The sequence below is a fragment of the Zalophus californianus genome, chromosome 10 (assembly GCF_009762305.2).
Source record: "Zalophus californianus isolate mZalCal1 chromosome 10, mZalCal1.pri.v2, whole genome shotgun sequence".
In the NCBI taxonomy this organism is placed as follows: Eukaryota; Metazoa; Chordata; class Mammalia; order Carnivora; family Otariidae; genus Zalophus; species Zalophus californianus.
In genome coordinates this window covers 29,526,236-29,541,992 of record NC_045604.1, presented here as the reverse complement: position 1 = coordinate 29,541,992, position 15,757 = coordinate 29,526,236, and the positions used below count along the sequence as shown (strand labels likewise).

Below are 15,757 nucleotides of genomic sequence, written 5' to 3'. Positions count from 1 at the left end.
GGATATGCAGCACGGACTCTTCTATCCCATATTGGTTTATCAGATGCTGTGAAACTTCAGCCAACCAAACAGCTTATTGTCATCAGCTAAGCCTTTTTCCCTCCCTCCCTTTGGTCATTCTTAACCTGGTTGATTCAAAGTTTACTTACTCTAGTTCCCTGAGTTTCAAAATAACACAAGGTCTTCACCATTTACTTAAATCCTCTGTGCCTCGGTTTCTCCATTTGCCAAATGAAGATATGGGGGGAGGGTTGCGGTGAGGATTGAATACATGTAAAATAGGGGCTGATACATACAAAGTGCTCAATAAGAGTTCACTACTATTAGTGTAACCTTTCGAAAGTAGATGATAGTATATGTAAACATGCGTTCAATTAAAAAAAAAAACTGCAGCGCTCAATGCTCAATGGTTTCTTTGTTTCTCTGTTTTTAAGGGAACACACTGAAGATTTCCATAGGTGAAGTAACAAGGCTTCTTGCCTAAGGAGATAGATACATAAAAATGAAGGAGAACTGGGCTGCTCAGGCCCTCGGATCCCTAAGTTTTCTCATTAAAAATTTGCTTCCTCAGCTGTCTTGTTCAATGTTGCATCCTCAGCACCCAGGTGCTCAATCAATATTAGCTAATGAATGAATGAATACATTTATGAATGTTGCCTGATGGATAGTGAGTCTATGCCTGTAGATAAAAAAATAGAGAAATAGCTGTGTAGTCGTACAAGCTGGCCCAGAGAATCAATGGGTTTCGTTTTTGTTTTTAGTGAAGTCAGATATCTTAAGAAGGTAGTTGAGAGCATTTCTTTTTGACAGTGGTATTCTACAGAGAATCATTTTTAAAAGGATCGAACCCTGCATTGGGCTCCCTGCTCAGCGGGAGGCCTGCTTCTCCCTCTCCCACTCCCCCTGCTGTGTGCCCTCTCTCACTGTCTCTCTCTCTCTCTCTGTCAAATAAATAAATAAAATCTTTGAAAAAAAAAGATCATTCTGAAGGTGTCACAAAGAACACCCTATTAGAGTGTCTGTCTCTGAAAATGAATCCTTCTTCTTTGTACTCAGGGTGTTTCTCTGTTAATAATAGCCTCCTACTATGACCCCAAGTTTCACAGCCTCCCTGAAAGTAAAAGCTGCTCTTTGTGTAGGCATTTCTTTTTTTTTCCATTCCTAAACACACTCCTCCCCAACTGGGGTCATAGTAATGCCACTGCAACGAAATGCATCACTAGTGAATCAAAGGACAAGTCAGAGCAACTGTCTTTGTTTCCTTCTCTTCCTCATCATGTTTATTTAGGTCGAAATGGTTTTCAATAAAATTCAACAAGCATTTACCCAGCACCCATTGTGAACAAAGCACTGTGCTAGGTCACACATGCAACATAAAGTCAATTAGGCATGGTTTCTGGTCTCGAGAATCTTGTATTGGCTTTCAGATTATTATATGACTGGTGAAATGTTTCAGTATCTCTCTTCAATCTGTCCAGGCTATAGGTTTCTCTTAATTTGACTTGTTGCTCTGGAATTCAGTTGAAGGTGAATTTGAATACTTTGGATTTAACAGAAGTCCTGAAAAAACCCTTCCTGATCCCTCCACTTAGATGTTCTCTCTGCACTTCGTAACTGTTACGGCATTTACCTCTTTTACATTGGATTATATTTATTTATGAACATGACAGCCTCCATAATCTAGGGAGGGAACAGGCATAGGGAAAGGTGCCTGAGAAGGGGAGCCAGAAGACTTGTCCTTGTTTATGAAGGCAGACCCAGGTATTAATCAACCATGAAATCTTGGCCATGCAACTTAATCTCTATGACCCTCAGTCCTGCATCTAGAATTGCAAGATAATAATGCCTATTTCACAGAATGAATATGAAAATTAGGTAGTCATATGAATGTGCTTTGTAAACTATTATCCAGATGTTAATTTTATTATCCCCTATGTGACCTAGCAAAGGGCCTTGCCTCTGAGGGATACTTTCTTAATATTCATTAAATTATTGAAAAATGACATCAACCAACTTGTGGTGTATTCTTCTCACTCACATTCTTTTCCTGGCCCACGTTGTTTGCAAGACATGTCTGTAGTGCCCTAGTAGGTTCAGGGTGGAGTAATCGTAGGGATTAAACAGGATCAAAAGGGCCTACTTGCTGGTGGGGCTAGGGTCCAATGCCCTTCCCCTCATACTTTCTATGTCTTGCTTTTATCTTAAGGGCAGGTAATATCAGGGAGGTCCTCGTAGTTAAAACATGGGCTTTGGAGTAAGACCATCCTAGGTTCAAACCTTGGATCTGCCAGTTTATTAGTTGTGTGATACAGGGTAATTTTAAAATTTTTCTGAGCTTTTGTTTTCTCATCTGAAAAATGAAGATACATGATTTTTCAATAATTAAAATTAGATAATGTTTTAAATGAGAAATTGTGAGGAATTAGTGAGTTACATCACTTAAATGTTAACTAACAATGACATCCATTCTTAGTCCCTAACGGTTAATTGAGCAACTACTATGGGCTGAGCAGTAAACAGGTGCTGGAGATAGACCTTGTCACCAGTAGGAAAGACAGACGAAAGACACACTGATGATACAGTGTGGCAAATGCTATGACAGATATAAGAACCGGGTGCTCTGGGAACAGTAGGGGAACCTATGTGACAGCACTGAGGGATGTGTCAGGAGCTATCTGGGAAGGCTTCTTGCAGGAAGTGATTACTATGAAGTAGGAGTAAGCCAGGTGGACAGAGGTACCATCCTGAGCAACGACGCAGAGACCTTGTAGAAAACATGCCCTTTTGGGAAAACGGAGAGCGGCTCTGATAAATGAAGCCATACAGGTTTGTAGGTACCAGATCATGGTGAGTGGCAGTTTGCTGTGTGAAAGAATTTATGCTTTATTTGGAGGAAACGGGGAGGCATCGGTGGATGCGCTCCCTCACTTGGTGCGAGTGCTTAAATGGAGAACACTGAGTCAAGAAAAGGATTTTGATGTAATGAAATTAATACAGGTTTGGGGCTTCGCAGGTTCTCAGTCCTGGTTAAGCCCCCACGTGTGACTCAATCAACTCCATTTATCGCTCTAATTTCAACCATTCTCTCTAATGGTCAACCAGCGTTAACACCTAACCCTTAGAGCCACTTCGAGTTCTAAATAGGCTTTATGCACATCAGCCTCGCAGCAAAGTGTGTGTCCCATAGCAAGCATTTTAATAAACATCAGTTCTCTCTGCTTAACCACTGTGTAGCTGAAATACGAGCGCTATTGCTAGGCCCTTCCCTCCCCTTCCTCCCTTCCCTTTCCTCTTTCAGCAGTGTAAGCAGCGGCGGCCAAACGCCAGGGACGAGGAGGATGTCCACTCAGGCGAGCACTCCTAAGTGATGATTAAAAAACAGCCGCACCGAAGCCCGGGCGCGGGCGGGGAGCGGGGGCTGGGCATGCTCAGAGGGCCAGCCGGGCGGGCGGCAGCGATCTCTGCGGCCGGAGGGAAGCGGGGCGGGGGCGCAGGCCGGAGCGGCGCCGGGGCGCATGCTCAGTGCCCGCATCTGCTCACTCCATCCAGTGCGGCAGCCGGAAAACCGCAGCGGCGGCGGCGGCTGACTGGGAGCGACCGAGCCGAGCGGCAGGAGGGGGGAAAAAATACAAGGGCAGAACTGATAAGGACAGGACCGAGAGCGTGGGATTTACGGCCTCTCGCGGGCCGCCGCCTTCGCCGTCCGCAGGGAGGAAGGCCCGGGAGGCGGCGGCCGGAGAAGGAGGAGACGGCGACGGGAGGGGAGCGCAGAGGAGGGGCCGGGCCGCCGGCGGCCTGGGAGCCGCAGTGATTTTGACGTTTTTCTCCGCTCCGTCTCCGGCGGCCCCCGACCGGGCTGCGCTGTGGGGCGGGAGGCGCCCCTGTCCCGCGCGCCCGGCTCGTCCCTTCACCCGCCGGGGCCTGAGGGGGTCTCCCCGCTCCGAGGGAAAGGAAGCGGGAGGCGGGGGCGTGCGGGCACCGCGATGGCGGGGACATTTTCCACAACGTGATTGTTAAAGCCTTCCCCCCCCACCTTAAAATTCCGGGCCCTTCCAGCCTCCCCCCCTCCCCCCAAGCCCGTGTGACTAAACGGAGACAAAGGGGAGGCGGCCTCGCTCACACGCGCGCTCGCGGGGCGGGTGGCTCGGCGGGGCGCCGGCGCGGGGCGGGCGGGCGGACGGACGGACGGACGGACGCTGCGCCGTCACATTCCTATGCCCGGGAGGAGCGGCGGCGGCTCCCGCGGGAGGCGGCAGGCTCGCGGCGCGGACAGCTGAGCTTCTCCTCCCCCGTCGCCGCCCGGGCGGGCCTCGCCCCGGCCCCGATGGTTTGAGCTCTTCCCTCTTCCCATCCCGACCCCCGCGGCGGCGAGGCCACACCATGTGAAGGTTAGAGCCCGGACATCCCGAGGAGCCGCCGTGAAAGATGGGGGATGCTGCAGACCCCAGGGAGATGAAAAAGACGTTCATTGTTCCAGCCATCAAGCCCTTTGACCACTATGATTTTTCCAGGGCCAAAATCGCCTGCAATCTGGCCTGGCTGGTGGCCAAAGCCTTTGGAACAGGTAAGTGGTGTCTTCCCTTCCCTCTTCCTCCTTAGGATGTACACATGCCGGTTTTTTGTTTCCGATCATGGGATGCCCCTCCGTGTCTTCTCGCACAGGTTCAGGGTGATGATGGGGGACTGGGAAGACAAAAACGAAAGGAGAAATAAAGCAGCTTTGGTCTTAAATCAAGTGCCCTTGGTCAGGTGGGATTTACCCAGATTTCTTTTATTGGATAGCAAACGTGGTTTTTTTTTTTTTTTAGCAAGCTATTTTATCATGTTTTTACATAGGGTGGTTTTATTTTGTGGTATTTTCCTCATTGTGTTGCATACATTTACCCCTCAGTCATAACTGTGATTATACCACCAAGAAATTTGAGTTGGTTTCTTTATTATCGGAAGAAGCTGTATGGCACATAGTACTGTATTGATTTTGACATTTGTAATGATGGCTGCTGTTCAGGCTCCCTAGAATGTAAGGTGGCCTGTGTCGAAGTACAGTGTTAATTTTTGTTGTCATTCTTAAAGCCTATATCATCCTTCTGTACACATTCCAGGCTCTATTAAACCATTTATTTAAAACCAATATTTAGCCTGCTGATTGTGGGATGCCATTTTCATTTCCTATTAGTGAGACATACTCCTTTTGCCAAACGTATTTTGGCTTCATAAATTAAGAGAAACAGTGGCTACTGTGGGATTTTTTTTTTTTAAATAGAGTTTTTTTGAGGGCATGTGCTGTTGGCACAGATTGTAGGTGCAGTAGCAATTAAACATTCTCTCCGTTATCCAGTCTTTGCAAAATAACAGGAAAAGGGCCTCCTGTTGTAATTCCTTAGCTGTTGCTTCAGGAGCCCATGTTGTAGAGCTCTGAAAAAATTAGAGAGCTTTTCATAGGAAGATGTTGGTGTAAGGAAATTTTGTCTGATAACTTCAAGAATCATTTTGTAAGATTTTGTGTCCTGGTTAATAAATTTTAGATGTGTAAAATATTTGTAGAAAAGTTCCTTAGTATTTGCAGACTTTTCTCCAGATGTTAAATGTAAGGGTTCTTTTGGTTTTTTTGTTTGTTTTTGTGGGAGGAGAATGGCTTATTTCTACTTTGAAGACTGAAAATATGGGAGTTAATCGTTTAATTCATTCCTCTTAAACATCATCCATAACTGAATGTTTTCAGAACTGCACATGTTAACTAGCAAATGAATCTCAGTGTTTGGAAAATTATTCGAATTAGTTTGAGGGAAACTTGAACATGATTTTATGTTTATGACAACTTTTGTTTTATTTAAATTCTTGTACTTTGATATTGAAGTAGAAAGATGTTAAGGTTTTAAAACTGGCATTAGGAATAAGTATAATTAAAACTCATTTTGAGATAATTTACATTTTAAAGATTTATTTGGAACTAAATGTGTGGAGTAACATAGGAGGAAGTGCAAAGGGTCAGTGTATTTTTATTTTCTGGCACCACTGATATCAGCAGTGAGAGTAATAGATGTATTTTGTTTTTAACATAAGCAGCATACTGAAGCTAATATCCATTTGGAGGAGAAATGAAAGCTATTTAAGTATTTAGAAAAGATAGAGGGACATTTACATAATGATCTATGTGGAAAAACAATGTGTACAAAATGGAAGGAAGAGGGAACAACAAAAATATTTTCTTTCCCTCTGAAACTGAGAGGATGCTTATAGTACAAGATGTCAAAATGTTGCCTTAGATCCACAAAGGCTACTAACCAGAAAATGGCCTACTTTCTGGATATGTGTCAGGCAAGTTTGCTAGATTCTGGACCACTTGAGAAACACATATTGAACACACTTAAAGAAGGAAGGAAGTGAAAGGAATCTAATATCAATGGAATCTGTCATGCTTTGCATTAAATTGTACATTAGAGATTCACAGCAACTTTGTGCTGTAGGTAGTTTATGCCCCCCATTTTCCCCAGTGCACAGAGAGGTTAAACAACTTTCCTCCTATCATACTTTTAGTAAGGGCAGAGATGAGTTTTCACTTGACTAACTCCCAGGGGTACGGCATTGGTGGAGGCAGGGCATACCTACTGTATACTCACTACTTTAAATACATTGCTTCATTTATTCCTGCCGCAACCCTCGAGGTAGATACTGTTCTCATTTTGCAGATGAGGGAACAGGTTCAGAGCTTTTAATTTGTTTAAGATGAAACATCTGGCAAGTGGTGGATTCTGCATGCCAGCTCAGGTCTTTATGACTCTGAAGTCGTTGCTCTTTACACCACTCTGCAGAGTGTGAAAAATGTGCACATAGTACATGTTAGAAGTCTTATTTATTTATTTATTTTCTTTAAAGAGTGGGCAGATCTTAACATACTCTCAAATGGTATAGATGAATATTGTTGGTACTTGGTTACATTTGCCTTGGCAACAGTTGGAATGGATAAAAAGATCATACTCAAAATGCAATGAGAACCAAACTTAGAAGACCTTCAGAGGGTAACTTAGTAACAGAACTTAATACATTATTGAGAATGTTAGTTTGTACATTTTATTCTTTAATCAACAACCTTTCAAAAGTTCTGTTCATTCCACAGTTATATGGAGTGAATAGAGAAAAAGTAAAGTTTCATTTCTTTTGATGTAATAGTCTTCATTTGCTGCAGACACTTAAGCAGCAAGTGTTAATAGAGAACATATTTCAAAGGTATTACCTAATAGTATTCAGTTAATCATTCAAAAAATTAGCCCAACTTTAAGTTGTGATTTACTAAAATCACTTAAAAAAAAAGATTTATTTATGTATTTGAGAGAGTTGGAGAGCACGTGCAGCAGAGGAAGGGTCAGAGGGAGAGGAAGGGAGAGAGAATCCCAAGCAGACTCCCTGCTGAGTGCGGGGTTCCATGAAGGGCTTGCTCCCAGGATCCTGAGATCATGACCTGAACCGAAATTGGGAGTCAGAAGTTCAATTGACTGAGCCACCAGGTGCCCCTCTACCTATCACTTTAAATGACTTTTCCAACATACACAGTTCTAAAATTTACTACTTTTTAATATACCAAAAGTTAGAAAGTTTCTCATAGAAAAAAACTAAATCAATACCTGAAGACCCTATATATTAGTGTTAAAGAAGTGATTTTAGTGGGGCGCCTGGGTGGCTCATCCAGTTGGGCTTCCGATTCCTGATTTTGGCTCAGGTCATTATCTCAGGGTCCTGGGATCAAGCCCTGCACCTCGGGCTCCCTGCTCAGCAGGCAGTCTGCTTGTCTCCCTCTCCCTCTGTTCTTCCCTCTGTTTGTGGTATGCTTGTACTTTCTCTTAAATAAGTAAATCTTAAAAAAAATAAAACGATAGCTAGAAATCAACGATGGGTGTAGAATGAAGTTATTGAACCATACAAAATAAATAAAGCACTAGTATTGCAATACCTAGAAAGCAGATGGAGTGTTTATTCAAAGTCTTACGTTGGAAGCTTTGTGTCATGTTCTTCTCATTACACTAAAAATATTCCAAATAGCCCAAATCTTAATAGTTTATGTTGTAGAAGAATGCAGATACAGTTTTGATCAAATGAAGAATAAGTTTGTTTAGATGAATTTTAATAAACAGATGCTCATTACTTGAAGCAAATTGCAAAAGAGGAAGTTAAGCTATGCTTTCTCTACTGTATTTGAACAGCTTAACCCATTTAAGCAATGATATTGCTGGGTTTGCTTTCAGTGTTCTGTTCCTTTAAATCTTTTAGGGAAAATGGTGGGTACAACACCTCTTTATGACATTTTTTTTAATCTTTTTTTTTTAAGATTTTATTTATTTATTTGACAGAGAGAGTAAGAGAGCACAAGTAGGGGGAGCAGTAGAGGGAGAGGGAGAAGCAGGCTCCCTGCCAGGCAGGGAGCCCAATGCGGTGCTAGATCCCAGGACTCTGGGATCGTGACCTGAGCCGAAGGCAGATGCTTAAACATCTGAGCCACTCAGGCGCCCCTCTTTATGAAATTCTTGAATTTGGAGTTCTTAACATGGAATTTAAGGCCCACTTCCTAGTGTTAGTATCATTTCAACTTTATCAACTATTATTCTCTTTTTTTTTTAATCATTCTCCTCTCCATACCATTTACTATTATAAATATACCTTGTTACATTTCTTTGTATGTCTGAAGACATTCTGCTGTCAGAATCCTATGTTAGCTCTGACTTAGGCAAGTGTGAAGGTTGTGATGACAATGGGTAGCACTGTGGGTAAGAAAGACTAATAGCAGAGAGGCCAGTTTGGGAAGTTACTGCAGGAGTTCAGGCAAGATATCAAGAAAGGCTTATTGTAGAGTGGAAATGAGAAGAAAGCTGCTAGTATTTATCAAGTACTTGCTGTGTATTAAGCATTTGCATGTCATATCATTTTAGTTCTCATGATAGCCTTAAGAGGTGGAAACTATTAATCATTCCGATATTACTGATGAGGAAAATGAAGCTCAAAGGTTTAAGAACTTATCCAAAGCCACTCAGTTTTATGGAGCTGGGCTCTGAACTTGTGAAATCTGAATTTAGTCTATTCTCTTAACCACTATACTATATGGGTAGAAGTGAAATTAATGGAAAAGGGATAAAAGGTAGAAAAAATGTTGCAGAGTTATAATCCCTAGTATTTCTAAATGACTGAATTTGGGGTTCATGGGAAATGATTGAAATAAAAAGATAACATATAAAAGGATGAGGTCACCTGAGGTTTTAAGGAGGATGAGGTTACCTGAGCTTTTGAGATTTAGTGACTGGGAGGATGAATCGCTATGCCATTGGCAGAGATAGAGAAAGCAATGGGAAGTCACCTTTGTTTTTGGAAGCCTTGAACATGATGTATTGGCCAAATATCTAATCTGAAAAATTCAATTAAGTCAATAGCTAAAAATTTAGGTATGGGGTATGATTGGGAAGTTGAGGCTAGAAATAATTTCAGAGTCTTCTGTGCATAAAATGCAACTGAAATTGGAGTAGATGTGAGGGTGACAGAATTTAGGGTAGTGAACACTTAAAATGTTTTGGAGGGAGCACTGGGGAAAAGGAAGCAGAATTAAAGCAATCAGAGACTTAGGAAGGGAATTAAGAAAGTGTAATAATACTGAGGCCCTGGAAGGAAAAATTTCAAGGTGGTGGTCTTATTAACAGTGTCAAATGCTGCAGTTTTTAATTTTTTTATTTTTGAAAGGTTTTATTTTATTTTTTTAAGTAATCTCTACACCCAACATGGGGTCAAACTCTCAACCCCAAGACCAAGAGTTGCATGCTCTACCGTCTGAGCCAGTCAGGCACCCCTACAGGTTTTTAAACCATGCCATTCTTTTAAGAATTTATGCTCTAGTAATGGAGATGTGATACATGTGTAACTATAGTAGAGTTCAGGAAATATATAAGGGCCATGTAACTGGAACAGTGACATGAAGAAGGAGGGAGAAGTAGCAGAGGCGGAGAGAGGATACTCTCAGCCTCAGTGAACTGTGAAGGAAGACCTCTGAAGTGTAGGTGGTAGTTGGATGACCCTGAAGGGAGTCAGGCTGAGTGGAGAGTGGGCCTTGTAGGTGGAGGAGATAGTTTGTGTGCAGGCATGGAGTTTTGAAACTAAGGTAGTGTTAGTGGAACAACATAGACCAGTAGGATTAAAGGAGGTTTATGTAATGAAAAGTGGGAGATCCAGCTTGAAAGGTAAATTGGAACAGAATTGTTGGAAGAGCCAGGTTAAGGAATTTGGCATTTACTTTGTAGATAAATTATTCTAAGCACATTGGATTAAAAAAGAAACTGCTATGACGAATTTATTGAAAACATACTTTGTGCTAAGTACAATTTTGAACATTTTATATTGTTATTTTTTTAATTCGAAGAACAATCCTATTAAAGTGGATACCATTTTATTTCTTCCATTATACTCTAAAGCAAGATTTCCCAACCACGGAACTATTGGCTGGCTAATTCTTTGTTTTGGAGGGCCATCCTATGCGTTGTAGGATTTTAGTACCATCCCTGGCCTCTACTCACTGGTTGACAGTAGTATTCTCCACCCTCACTTCCACTCTGGCTGTGACAACCCAAAATGTCTAGACCTTGCCTGTGTCTCCTGGGGGACAAAATGACCCCAACTTGAGAATCATTGCTATAAAGATTATAAGATACACCTGCAATTTAAAAAGGGTTTTTATACATTAAAGTCCAAGTTAATTGTAAGACATCCTGATTTCAGAAGTATTCAAATGGAGGATAAGAATTTAGGAAATTAGGTAGTTTGCTCTTTTTGTTAATGAGGAAACAGAGAGGTTAAGTAACTTGGCTTTATCATCTAGCTTATAAGTGGTGGAACCACAATTGGAGTCTAATCCTTTATGATACTAAAATTTGTATTTTAACCTTTATGTTATATGCTTTCTGTAGTTCATTACAATTTTATAGTATAATACTGGAAGTGAAGGCATAAAAGAATGCATGAAAACCTTTCAAATGTAAGTCTTAAATTTGTTTTGCAAATTTAAAAGTATATTTAATCTTTCTTATATTTGATAAGCTAGTACAGGGATAGAAAATATATTTAGCATTGGTGTGTCATTTCAGAGTCTCCTCCCACTCCCAGTGAATCTAGTTTTCCATGTAGACTAGCTTATGGACCTTTTCTTTAGGTAAATTATAAATAATAATACTTAAATATTACACATTTATTAGTAGTGACAAGCTTTGTGCTTTAGCTGAGATAACAGTTGTTTTCATTTATGACATTCAGCACTTTCCATCCTAAGCCTTACACAGTTTTTCCTTTTCTTCTTAAACATTGACTCTTCATCAAAATATTTTAGATTAAAGGCCTATACAGTAGTATCTTTCCAGTTCTTCTACTACTACTTGCTCCCTTTTTTTTTCTGGGGCATTTTCCTGAAATAATCTTCGTTCCCCTACTTGCTGAATAGTCATGATAATAAACATTTGTACACTTCTCTGAGTTCTTTAGAAGAAAAATAAATTGCAAAGTGTTAGACTTTATCAGTCTCACACTTAGGCTGCCTTTAGATATTCTGCTTCCCATTGTAGAATAGGATTATATTTCTTAGAATAATTTCAAAGAATTCTTTTTATTAAAAATATTTTTCACTACAAACTAGACAAAATAAAGCAGAGACTAGGCATATAGCAATAGAGAAGGCCATTGAGCTCTTTCTGTAATCCTTACAGCTGTACTCTGCTGTGTTATGCCCAGTAAGGTTTATGAAGTATCTCTATCCTATTTTCTTGAGATAAAGAGATGGAATTTCAGTTAACAGACATAATGCATTCATCTCCCTGCTCCATATTTCACAAACATAGGCTCCTGGGAATGTATTTGTATGATCTTAAAAAGTTATCTCCCTCACACCATTTTCTCTCTCTAAAATAGGAATTGCATGCAGATTCTAAGTACTTTAGGCTCTTGGAATAAAAGACATTTGATGAAACTTTTGAAATATTTCAAAAGACATCTGTCCTCAGCAAATACAAGTTTCAAAGTACACTTAACCATTGAACAACATGGATTTGAACTGCATGGATCCATGTATACATGTATTTTTTTTTTCCAAGAAATATATTGTAACATTTTTTTGAGGTTTGTGATAATTTGAAAAAACTTGTAGATGAACGGTGTAGCCTGGAAATACTGAAAAAAATTAAGAAAACTTAGGTATTATTGTGAGAATATAGTATATAATAAATATAACATGCAAAATGTGTTATCCACTGTTTGTTATCAGTAAGGCTTCTGGTTGACAGTAGGCTATTAGTAGTAAGATTTTTGGGGAGTCAGAAGTTATATGCAGATTTTTAACTGCATGGAGTGGGGTGGAGTTGGTACTCCTAACTCCCTGGGTTTTTTGAGAGTCACCTGTGGATGGTTTCATTTTTTTTGCTGGCATTTTCTGCTACTCTCAAGATTCTCTTTTTTAGCCGTCTTCTCGTTTTCCCTTCTCTTTTTTGATGACATTCAAATAAAGGGGTTGCTAACCTTGTTAATTTTTCTCTTAATTCATAAGTTTTGTAGAACTTTGTAATGTAACAGATTTGAAACAGCCAGAAATACTGTCTTTTTTTTAACCACCTCCATTTTTTTTTTACACAGATACTAGAAATTGTGATTATAAGATCTTGAAAATTTACTTTTTGACACAAAAATATTTTTTGAGTAGGTGAGACAGGCACAGATTGAAAACTCAAAAGGTATATAAGGACAGATGTAGTGAAAAGTCTCCTTTCCATCTGGACCCAGAGCTACTCAGTTTGTTTTAAGCTAGGTGACATCATCGGAAGTCTGTCTTTGAAAAGCTCTCTTGAGGGAGTACATTAAAAATGATTAAATCAGGGGTAGGGGGCTGGGTGGCTCAGTTGGTTAAGCAGTCCGACTCTTGGTTTCAGCTCAGGGTCGCGGAGATCAAGTCTAGGATTCTCTCTCTCCCTCTTCCTCTGCCCTCCACCGCACCTCCATGCTCTCTATCTCACTCTTTTTTTTTTTTTAAGACTTTATTCATTTGTAAGAGAGAGAGAAAGAGCACAAGCAGGGGGAATGGCAGGCAGAGGGAGAAGCAGGCTCTCCACTAAGCAAGGAGCCCCATGTGGGACTCGATCCCAGGACTCTGGGATCATGACCTGAGCCGAAGGCAGAAGCTCAACTGACTGAGCCACCCAGGCGTCCCTCTCTCTCTCTCTCTCTTAAAAATAAATTAGAAAGGTAAATTTTATGTTATGTGTATTTTACCACATTAAAAAAAAAAGGATCTCTTGGAAGTAGAAAATGTATTGGAGACCAAGAGTTACAAGGAGGGAGATAATTAGGAAGCTGTAGTCCAGGTGGGAGATGATGACACCTTGAATTTGAATGGTAGCACTGGATATGGAAAGAAGTGGATGAATGTAAAAGATAAGACTTGGTGATTGATTGGACATGTGGAAGCAAAGATGAGATTGTGGGGAGTGTTAAGGTTGCTTCTGTTTACTGAGAAAGGGAACAATGGAAGAGAGATTGTGTGTGAGAGAACAGCATTGAATTTGAGGAATGTTGTGGTGTGTGTGTTAGGCCCTTGAAAATTCATATGTGGGGGATGCCTGGGTGGCTCAGTTGGTTAAGCGTCTGCCTTCAGCTTCGGTCATGGTCCCAGGGTCCTGGGATCAAGCCCCACATCGGGCTCCCTGCTCAGTGGGGAGCCTGCTTCTCTCTCTCCCTCTGCTCCTCCCCTTACTTGTTTTCTCTCTCTAATAAATAAAATCTTTTTTAAAAAAAGAAAACTCGTATGTGGAATTTAGAAGACCTCTGGGACGAGACACATAAGTGGCTGTAAAAAAAGTACCTGCCAGTCACTTTGAGGGAAAGTATAGAGGAGAGAGAAGGGGACCCAAGACAGGAGAGCCAGCAAAGGAGCAAGACAGAGAGTAGCCAGAGATGATGAAAGCAAAGCAAGTCAGGTGAGTGTGGAATCTCAGGCATAGAGAAGAGAACATTGAGGTGGAGGAGAATAAGGTACAGCTGAGACAGATTAAGTAGGAAGTCTCATAAAATTCTGTCAGATTTAGCAATGATGAAATTATTGATGACATGGCCGAAAACATGTTGAGGGGAATGTAGAGGCAGAACCATAACCAGAGTAGGTTGAAAGTTAATGGGAGATCGTGTCAAAGTATCTTTACTTCTAGTAACAGAAAATCCATCTCAAATTGGCTTATAGAACAAAGGATTTATTGGCTTACATAACTGAAAAAGTTCTGAGGTAGGATGAGCTTTTGATCTGATTTGATCAAGGATCCAGTTGCATTTCTTTGTGATTCCATTACCTGTGCTCTTCTTCACGTGTGAGTTTCATTCTCCCACTGTCTTCTCTCACGGAAGCAAATGGCTGTAGTAGGTCCAGGCCTCACATCCACGTATCACAGTATTCAGAACTCTTTCCTAATCACTGAATGAAAGTTCTGTACTCTTCTCTTTTTTCTTTCTCTCTCTTTTTTTAAAGATTTTATTTATTTATTTGACAGAGAGAGATACAGCGAGAGAGGGAACACAAGCAGGGAGAGTGGGAGAGGGAGAAGCAGGCTTCCCGGAGCAGGGAGCCCGATGCGGGGCTCGATCCCAGGACCCTGGGATCTTGACCTGAGCTGAAGGCAGCCGCTTAACACTGAGCCACCCAGGCACCTTTTTTTCTTTCTCTTTAAACAAACAAAGTCATTTGATTTTAGAAAATACCAAATATGTACAGTGACAATAAACTTTCATGTACTCTTCACCCAGCCTCCATGACCATCAACTCATAGCCAATCCTGATTTATCAGTTACACTGGTTTTTTTCTGGCCACACTGATTATTTGAAGCAAATCCCAGACATTGTATCATTTCATCTATAAATATATTAGTATATATCTCCAAAAGTCAGGAACTCTCTTTTTAAACATAACCATGGTACTTGCCATCATCACAAACTGTCACGAGCACTCTGTATCATCAGTATTAGGATTTCTCTGATTGTCTCATAAATTTTTGTTTTTATTTATTATTATTTTTTTTTGCAGTTCATTTGTTCCAGTCAGTATCCAAATAAGGGTAATATTTTGTAATTGGTTGATATGTCTAAGTTTTTTTTTTTAATATATAGTCTCCTCCTCCATCTCATTTTGTTTTGCTTGCATTTATTTACTGGAGGAACCTGAGTATTTGTCCTTTAAAATTTCCTGCAGTCTGGATCTCTGTAGTATTGTTTAACAGGTTTCTTATAAATTGGCAGTTAGATCTAGAGAATTATATAGATTCAAGTTTATTTACTTATTTTTTGGCATACTTCACAGGTGGTGCATATTTCTGCCAGGAGGCCCTTAGTGTCTAGTTATCTCTCTTACTATCATGATTTCATTTATTAGCTGGAAAGCTCCTTTAAAAGGAAACTTCTCTTTGTTCAGTATATGGTTGTCTTCTGTGGAAAATTACCTTAATGAATGGTAGCCTCCAAGTATACTACCAGGCAAACTCCAGAGGTCACAGAAAAGAAGGGCTCACAGACCAAATTAAAGTGCTTAAATCATATGGTTTGTTAAATCACTTTACCGTGAGAAGCAAGGAGAAAGAGATGAGGTAAGTTAACACATTTAAGATAGAGTGCAAGTAGGGAGAACCATGCTCCCTGAATCCTGCAATGTACAGTGTTTATGTGTCCATCTCTTTCTGCTTGCTGCATTAGCCTTCCCTAATGATGATG

General features: G+C 40.7%; 1 protein-coding gene across 6 annotated transcripts in view; it reads left to right on the top strand.

Annotated features, from left to right (window-relative positions):
- Positions 1-4,350: 4,350 nt before the first annotated feature.
- The window catches only part of CAMSAP2 (calmodulin regulated spectrin associated protein family member 2), a 107,246-nt gene continuing 95,839 nt past the window's right edge, over positions 4,351-15,757 (top strand). For 3 of the 6 annotated variants that reach the window (XM_027610259.1, XM_027610257.1, XM_027610255.1), the window contains exon 1: positions 4,426-4,564. In XM_027610259.1, the coding sequence (XP_027466060.1) occupies positions 4,426-4,564 (139 nt within the window). Of the gene's footprint in view, positions 4,565-15,757 lie in introns of all 6 variants that reach the window. The other 3 variants (XM_027610254.2, XM_027610256.2, XM_027610258.2) reach the window with 2 other exon arrangements.